This window comes from Coenobita brevimanus, chromosome 75 (assembly GCF_032717465.1).
Source record: "Coenobita brevimanus isolate Jiangsu-jjx chromosome 75, ASM3271746v2, whole genome shotgun sequence".
Lineage (NCBI taxonomy): Eukaryota > Metazoa > Arthropoda > Malacostraca > Decapoda > Coenobitidae > Coenobita > Coenobita brevimanus.
Window position 1 is genome coordinate 95136 of NC_137028.1, and position 9845 is coordinate 104980.

General features: G+C 41.3%; 1 protein-coding gene across 1 annotated transcript; it reads left to right on the forward strand.

Moving 5' to 3' along the window:
- Positions 1-284: 284 nt before the first annotated feature.
- On the forward strand, positions 285-6201 carry LOC145408006 (uncharacterized). The gene is made up of 2 exons (XM_080278808.1): positions 285-3659; positions 6053-6201. The coding sequence occupies exons 1-2, from the start codon at positions 285-287 to the stop codon at positions 6167-6169; spliced, it is 3492 nt and encodes a 1163-aa protein (XP_080134934.1). The 3' UTR covers positions 6170-6201.
- The last annotated feature ends 3644 nt before the right edge of the window (positions 6202-9845 follow it).

Sequence of the window (9845 nt, forward strand, 5' to 3'; positions counted from 1 at the left end):
TAGATTTAAGCCTTAGAAAATTTCACAGCGTGTATGTGTTAACTTTCTTGAATGTTTACTTAGATTTAAGGATTAAGTAAGCAAACGGTCACTCTTAATTTATTTATATTGTTGATGTAAGGACTATATCTGTTGTTGGCCCAGTTATTCTGGCATGTCTTCATAAGAGATTTCTTTTGGAACTCACATCTAAGCTTGTATTTGTCTTTGAACTTTTGTTTGCACCTAAGTGATTTTTTTTCTTGTTACACTTTACTTAAAGTAAGTTACAGTTATGCTTCACTATGCCCAGTGAGTCTTCACTTTCTAATGAGATTGGAGTCTTCCAAAAGCTGACGGTAGATCAAGACCCTGATAATAACAGTCTTCAACCTGATAATAACAATGTCTGGTGTAGTACGATCAGTGCTCACTCAACAGCATCCATAGAAGATGACAGTGTCCTGAATGGTCACTCTTCAGCATCTGAAGTATCTGTTGCATCTGGAGCTAGCAGAACAGCCAAGAAAAATACGGAGGAGTGTGTTGTTGTCACCAGTCTTCCAGCTGAGGCTCTGTGTGGTGATAATGTTCATAAACAGAATGTGACAACTCAAGTGACTCTTGCACCTTCATTAAAATGCATGGACACACCAGGAGGCTCAGCTATTGGTCATGTTTTTTCCCTGTCAGATTTTAATAACCAAATTCAAAGCAAACATTGCATTCCTCTAGACCAGGGAAAAGATAGTGTCTTAGATGGTGGTGATGTAAAAGTTAATCATATTCATTGCAAACGCTGCAACCTGCTTGAACAGGGAAAAGACGTTCTCTTAATTGGTGGAGATCTTTTGATATCAAAGACTGAACGTTTGCCTAGAGAGAATTCTAGTAGTATCTCTGGGTCAAAGGACGGTGAACTTAGTCCCTTTAAAAGTGGAGGATCTCTGTGTACTAACAGTTTAACAATAAAGACAATTAATTACAGGTGCCGAATTCTTCAGCAACACAGCCGGGAGTGTCAGTGCAGAACTCCCCGACTGCATGAGTATTTGAAGAACAGGCATAAGTGTAGTCAACAGTGTGTGCCCTCATCCCAACCCACAGTGGACATCCATCATGTTTTAAGCCTTAACAAGCCACCAGCCACCAAGCATGATGTCTTAAGCAGCCAGTCACTAGCCCAGCCATCTGTAGACTTTCAGCATGTCTTGAGTGTCAGACTACCAACAGACATGACGGGGCGCTCAAGAGGGAAGCCGAGGGGTAGGAAGATGGCTGCTTTACAGAAAATGTCAAAGGAAAGGCAGATAAATGAAATTGTTCTCAGAAATGGCAATACAATGGAAAGGAGTGTACTTGACAGACAGTTAACAAAAATGAGTGTACCTGTTAGCAGAAACTTAACAAGATTCACCAATGGTGGTCATGAAACAGAATTACTGGGAGAGGGTGATTGTGAGTGGCTTCCCAGTACTATGAGCACTTTAGAAGGTGTTGAATATATAGTTTTGGATGATAATGCACTCAACCTTAGCAGTGCTTCCCCTGATGCTCTTAAATCAAAGATAAACATCATATATAAAGACATCGACGAAAAACCTGATATATGTGGTACTGAGAGCGGAACAACCATAAATAAGGTTAAATTCAAGTTATTTCGCAAGCCAGAATTAAATACTCATTGGAGTAATTTGCAAGGACACAGGACTGAGATGGGTGGTACCAGTGTAGATGGAAGCTCAGAACAGATTACAGAGAATTCAGGGTCCTCTAGTCTGGCAGTGGTATGTACAAACCACTCCCCATCCATTAAGGATATTTTTGGAGATATCAACATCAAAGAGGAACCTCTGGAAGATGTCAACAAGGACATGTCATTTGATGACTTTAGTAAAGACCTTTGTATTAGCAAAATTTCAGATGAGGATAAAAACTTCTCTAATGGTATGCCAATACAAAAGAAAGATACTGGCAATGATAATTGTAATGATGGTTCTGGTAAAGAACTGTTTGCCAAGCTGATAAAAGAAGAAAATATTGCAGAAGATGAGATGAACTGTGATCTCAGCTCAGATGACTCATTTGCACCTCTTCGAATTGATGAGGAGAAATACACATCCAGTGTTGAAGATATCACCAACATATCACTGAAAGATGTCACAACAACTGAGCTCAGTCTTCCAAGTGTTAACATCATTAGCCCAATTAAGATCAAAATATTATTAGGAAGTGCCAACAGGGAACCACATCTGGTTTCAAAGAATGTGGTTGAGACTGAAGTTGGTAATCCTCCTGACCTAGATGGCACTATTCTCGAAAAGAAAATTGATACAGATGGGAAGCGCATCAGGCATGAAGGCAAGAAGGAAATGGTCAGTCTCTCATTTAGGGACACCATACTGGCCTCACCAAGTACACCCAGTGCAATTCGAAGTTTTACTTGTAAGTATTGTAACGTGCATTGCCCCAGTGATCAAGCTCTTGCCGAACATTTTGAAAACCACCAAAAGGAAGGTCTCATCATCTGTTACTTTTGTCAGAAAAGCTTTGGTGACAAGACTGGCATGAAGAGACACATGAGAGTGCATACCGGTGAAAAACCATACCAGTGTAAAGTGTGTGGGAAGAGGTTCAGCTTACCCGGAAATTTCAAGAAGCATCGGGACATTCACGAAGACCGAAGGACAGAGCCTTGCAATGTGTGTGGCAAAACCTTCCGTAGAAAAGAGCATCTAAAGTACCACATGAGGACTCACACTGGTGAAAAACCATATACCTGTGGAGAATGTGGCACATCATTCACTGCCAGATACTCCTTGCAGATTCACATGAACATCCATTTGGGTAAAAAGCCATACAAGTGCTCCTACTGCAGTAAGGCATTCTCAGATAAGTCAACAATGAGAAAGCATGTTAGGGTACATACAGGCGAAAAGCCATTCCGATGTCAGGAGTGTCAGAGGTGCTTTGGTGAGTCTGGGACCCTGGCAGCTCACATGGCCACACATCGCAGTGACCGGCCCTATAAATGTGACAAGTGTGACCTATGCTTCAAGACCATGGGTGGGCTCAGGCAGCATGAGAAGGTACACACAGGGGAAAAGCAGTTTGCTTGTAAATACTGTGGCATGAAGTTCCTGCAGAAATACATGACAATGCATGAACGCATTCACACAGGAGAAAAGCCATACACATGTTCTCATTGTGATCGCAGTTTTCGAAGCCGGTCATGTCTTGCACAGCACGTTGTGTTGCATGGCGGAGATGATGAGCGGCGCTTTGGTTGTGATCATTGTAACAGTAGATTTTACAGGAAGGCCCACTTGCGACGCCATATTGATATGCACCTGGGAATAAAGAACTTTGAATGTAATATGTGCTCTAAGAAATTTTGCACCAGGAGAACTTTGAAAAGCCACCTGAAAACATTCCACAGCCATGGAGCTAGGCGGTTCCCCTGCAACTGGTGTGGGCGTGTGTTCAAGCGTAAGGTGTATGTGAGCACCCACGTATGCAACAGAGCAACCACCATTAAAACTGAGGGAGCCATTGATAAACTTCAGGACTTGGGTGAGCCTGGCACATCACAATATCACCACCTTAATTCCGGGTACATTTCTAGTGAGTCTGATGCTTCCAGTGTAGAAATCAAGAGTGAACCAGATGATGAATTTATGGTGGAGGACAAAACTGGAACAGAAGATTATGATTTTGTTGAAAATATGGATGATGATGATATTGACATAGAGCCAGAGGGGACATATTTTGATATTGAGCAATCAAGTGAGCAAAATGACAATTAGCTAACCTGTTAAATCCAGTTGACTTCTTTTTATTTTTCAGCTTATTCTTGCTGCTACCTGATGATTTTCTTCAACTTAGAAAAGGCCTCATATATTTTTGTACCTAATCCTTCCAGTTCAAAAAGTCTATCCCAAACTAAATGAAGTTGTCATGAGATCACAAAAGTAAAATGAAAGATTGACACATTTTTTTTAAGTTTGATACATTTTTATTTAGCCATAATGTTATATCATATATTGTATTACATTATAATATTGAGATGAATATTATGTTCACACATTTAACAAGGCTGAGCCTTTTGAAAGCTTATCACTCTCTTAAAAGGCACCTACATTAGCCTACGCATATATTACACAATGAACTATTAAACTCTATTAAAACAAACTTGGCTGAGTAAACTAATTTGGTAAAGAAAAAAAAAAACTAAATTCAATTTTTTGTTAAAAAAATGGATTTTAGAATGTCTGTAACTACAAACTGTACTATACATTTACTCTGTGCACACATATAACATATATACACTTGAACAAACACATATGAATACACACATACAGAACTATGTATATATACAATTAAAGTACAAATGCAACATACATACATACTTCTCATGTATACAGTCATTCATAAGCAATATGGTCTGTACATCTACCGAATGCGGATGTATTACTGAAGCTATGATAAAACATCAGGACATACTGTTAAGTACTGAAACTCCTATCTATCTATCTATAGCCCAACGCCCTAATCCCGCAAAGGGTGGCCACAGCCAAAACGCCTCCAAGTCGCTCTGTCACTCACAGTTTGACTACCCTCCCTCCAACTCACCCCCCCCCTCCCTCATATACCTCTCAACTCCATCCCTCCACCTCATCCTCGGTCTACCCCTCCCTCTCCCTCCCTCCACCTCACCTACATACACCCTCTTAGTCAGTCTTTCATTCTCCATTCTCTCCACGTGTCCAAACTCCACACATATGAAAAAGCTTACCCACCCATATACACATGTAACACATATAAATCTATATATGTATACACAAACATACACATAGATATACACACACACTTATACACACTCATATATACATACCAGTACATATTGTACATAAACAATCACATGTGGTAACACATCTTAACAGTACAGTACCTTTGTTTACTGTATACACAAACATACATTTGATATACACAAATAAATACCCATATGCAGAATTAATGTATTTACATTGGCATTATCATCAATGAAAAAGTATTCACTGTATACAGTACATCACGTAGAGTACATCTGAAACAAATGACACTGACTACCGGTGTCCATGTTCCCAGTGTTCTCAGTGGGATAATGAACAACTCTACACAAAAATTAAATTACTGTATCTAGTCATGTTGATCTTTCATACTATAAACTAATAATAAGGCTTCTACTTTCTTGTAGGTAAGTGTCATTGTCTAACACAGGGTGGTCCCTATACTGTGCACTCCTTGACATGAACTTGAGTGTTTGGAGGGACAGCTAATTTCACTGTTGTTGCCTGCGTGCAAATGCAATACATGTTGTTGATGTTGTGGGTCCAGTCTCATCTGGACATTAACCTGGTGGACTGGAGGCTGAAGGCACTCCTCTCTTTTGGTTCACCAACCTCCTTTTGGGGGATATGGAGGTAGGTGAGAGGCTTTTGTATAACTGGGCAGTGGAGCTATTTGGTTATATTGGTGGTGCCATAGGCTATGCGGGCATCCCTTTCCACCACCTAAGCAGAGACAACAGAGCATGAAGAGGATTATGAGAAGCAGAAAATTATGCAGGGTAGACACCGCTGCCGCAGTGCTGACTGAACCATCATCACAACATACGAGAAATTTTCGGGTGAGAGGCAAGCAGGGTGTAATTTGTATGGACCACCCTGAAGTTATGGTGAATTAAATTTTTGCTTAGTGAACTCTGATCATTTATGTTGGTGGCCACCTGATAATTTTATAGTAATTCTTTTCATAATTAACTCATTGAGTCAGGGGATTTCTTATTTTATTCTTGCTATATGTCAAAAAGTTTATTCAGTCCAGGAAAAGTTTTCAAACTAGGGGTGTTAGAAATAGCCTTCAATGTGAAAGGCTTTCTCTGAGCTGATTCAAATAATCTGGTAGCTGCAAGAATGAACTGAAAAAAAAACACATCACCTGGATCCAGGGGGTAGTCTTACATCTCCCAGTGATGTGTACTGTACAATAAGAAGAAGAGGAGGAGGAGGAGGAGGAGGAGGAGGAGGAGGAGGAGGGGGAGGAAGAGGAGGAGGAGGAGGAAGGGGAGGAGGAGGAGGAAGGGGAGGAGGAGGAGGAAAGGGAGGATATTTATATTTTGTTTTTGCTGCCTCCAGGTAATTTTGTGTAGCTTAGGGGAGCCCCCTGTAGTGAAAGAGATAATGGAAGCACTATGGTCCCAAACTCCTCCAGTTCAAAAGGTCCCTCCTAAACTGAAATTAATCATCTGTCAGTGTAGTCCATTTCAAATTAAAATTGCATGACCATGATTCACACATTTTCACACCTGCCCATATTTCTTCACTCCAGTTCCATCACAGGTAACTATAGTTCATTCAAAATGAGGAGTATAGTAACTGGGAATGGAGTTTGAGTCAGGGTGTGTGGGCAGGTGCGGAAGGGATGTGAGTCATGGTTGAGTGCAATTCTAATATGGAATAGGCCATAGGCAAAGACTGAATGGAAAAAATATGTCAGGGGAATGAGATGGTTAAGTTTGTGTTAATGGAAGTTAGTACTGTACAATATTATTAAAACTTAGTGCACAAAGGTGTGACTAGGAAGTTTTTTTTTTTTCTATGATAGTATATTGATGTGATGTGATGAGGAGAGGTAGATTGAGGTGGTTTGAGCACGTGGAGAGGATGGGTGATGATAATTGGGTGCAGAAAGTGAGAAGTGTTAATACTGGGGGTGGGGTTGCAAGGAGTAGAACGAAATAGATGTGGGACCAGGTCATTAAGTGTGACCTCAGGGTTAAGGGACTGAACAGGGGGTCTGCCATAGATCGAGCAGCATGGAGAGCCAACGTATGTGAGCATGTTGGAGCCTTCAAAAATGAAAACAAGTGTCTGAAAATGAAAGAACATGTATGACTTTATCACTGTAATGTGGAATGCAGTGATCACATCCAGCACTCACATTTATTCCACAAGTGAGTTCAAGAGGTTTACTTACACCTTTGTGCACTTAGCTTTAATACAGTACAATTCCCAATATCCAAAATGGTTGGAATCAAGAGAGTTTTAGAAAACAGGAACTGTATCATTATCCTCAGTTATAAGTATAGACACCCACCAAAATGGCATTCCCTTTAACATTCACTGTATCTATGTTCAGTTTTAATAAATCCTACAGTTGTGGCTTTGATGGTTCAGGTGTGAAAACTCAGCAGTAAATAGTTATGATTTTTTTGTCCATGGTGTTGATTGCAGAGAATGAAAGGGAGGCGAAGGAAAGGTTTAGGAAGTGGAGAGATGGTATGGGGCAAAAGGGTTTAAGGGTAAATGCAGATAAAACAAAAGTGATGATATTTAGGGTTGGTGGCGGTACCGTCAAAGACGAGGGAGAGTGGCCATGTGCAGTTTGCCACAAGGGCGTGGGAAGTAATTCCATCTTGTGCGGTGTGTGCGATAAATGGGTGCATAAGAGATGTAGTGGTATCAGAAGGCTAGGGTGAGAAGTGGTTGGAAGAAGTTCAGGGAGCTCTTGCCTCTCCTGACATTGAGAGGGCTCTCCCTACGTGCTAAGGGGTCTTTGTATGCAGCAGGCATTAGGAGTGTAATGCTGTATGGCAGTGAGACCTGGGCAGTGAAGGAGGAAGATATTCGCCGGCTCAGACGTACAGAAATGACAATGATTAGGTGGATGTGCAGTGCATCCCTGTGTCCAAAGCCTGGAGGGGCTGGGTTTACAATGGAAGAGTTGAGAGGTAGGATGGGACTGGAGTGTATTGGTGCTGTGATGAGGAGCGGTAGATTGAGGTGGTTTGGACATGTGGAGAGGATGGGGGATGATAATTGGGTGAGGAAGGTGAGAAGTGTTAATATTGGGGGTGGGGTTATGAGGGGTAGACCGAGAAAGACATGGGACGAGGTCATTAAGTGTGACCTTAGGGTTAAGAGACTGAACAGGGAGGCTGCAATGGATCGTGCAGCGTGGAGAGTCGCCATTAGGTGACCAAGGCCGACACATGGAAGCATGTTGGAGCCTTTAAAAATGAAAAAAAGACTATATATACAGTACCCAACAAGCGTTTGTCCAGCACGATTCGCGTCCAGCACGGAGAGCAAAAAATTAGTATGATTTAATACGATTTAAATACTGTAAAACGGGTGCGTATGCATAACACTGACGGAGCTCCGAGAAGTGGGTGAAACCCGCAGAGTTCGCCTCTAGCACGATCACCCCTGGTCCAACACGCTCATACTGGACATTCCCGTGACGCTGACAGCCAATCAAAACTTATGATCAAGTAGCCTCCCCTGCCGGCTATCATGACGAGATCGTGATGTCGCCCAATGAAAAACGCTTCTGTTCTCACGTGATGTTTTGTTTAAATTTCTCCCGCCACAGCGCCACTCAGTCGCATAATTTGCATTGGACGGTGCTTTTTTCTCGCTGCATTTTCTGCCCTTGCTACTGCATGTTACCCTGCTCACTATGCCACTATGCCTAGGAAGCCTTCTAAGAACCCCAAGAAGCGGCGGCACCTCCCTCAGGCCACCAAGCTAGAATTCATCGAGAGGCAGAAGAAAGGGGAGAGGAATTTCAAAGGATTTATGAGGGAGGTTGAGGAGAAGCAGCAGCCATTACCCACTAGTGACGCCAGCAGCCATCCTCGAGGGACCCAGTAGGACTACCTACAGTCTCGGATATCACCTTCCATTCCCAGCAAACCCACCAACACTATCCTAAAAGGTTAGTTATCATTCATAGTACAGTACCACTTATTATAATTACAGTAGTACCAATATATGTATAGGTATATTGTAGGTATTTAGGGTGACTTTTCCTAGGGTTGCTGACATAATTCATTTTTCCCCATAAGCTCTATTGTTTGTCCAACACGTTTTTGGTCCAACACGGGACCCATGCATGACAATATTACCGTGTTGGATGCGAGGGTACTGTATATATATATATATATATATATATATATGAACTCAAGTTCATGGTTTAATTTAGTCCAGCTTAACCCCTACACGCCAGGGGTTTTCCAATGTTGCACGCTCCACCCTACAGGGGATATCCATGACGGAAAAAAATACCCTTACTTTAAATCCTAATATCTGCGAAACCATAACAGCTAGAGAAAAAATTAAAGATACACAAGAATCAAAAACTCTTCCTCTTTCAAGTGAAAGTATCCCCATGTCTCTAGGTGGTCCCGTCGATGAGTAAGTTTATGTTAAAGGTCAAAGGGTAGTGGGAAGACGCCTGCAGCTATACACGTCAACCAACGTTGCTCCGCGCCCAAAATCATGACTGCTATACACGTCAGCTGAGTTAGGGGTTAAGCTAGTTTGGGTTACTGTAGACTACCATGGTACTTTTTCAAGGTAACAGTGAGCCGGGAAGCTAAACCAGGAGTTCTTTTGTGGTAAACATATTCTTTAATGATATATGTATTTTTTTTTTCAGCTAGCTGACTTTTTCAAAATCCTTTAGGAAAACTGATATTTTTAAAAATCTGGAATTTGGATTTTGGGGATTGTACTGTAATATGGCTGTTAATGTAAGTGTTTGTTGTGTTGAAGTGACAAGAGCAGTATTGGTCATACTCTAATACAGTGGCTTTAGAGATTTTATAGTACCTGTTCTTTACAGCAAATTTGTGGAAGTTTCATTGCATGTATCGCTATATGGTATTATTCAAGACCAAAGCAGCTCTGTGAACTGAAAGTATTAACAATACAGTGTATTTAAATTATAAAATTAGTGCATTCAAGATTCATATCAGTTAATGAAATGAAGACATGCTCTAGTTGCAGAATTAATGTCCACAATACAGTATTTTCATTCTT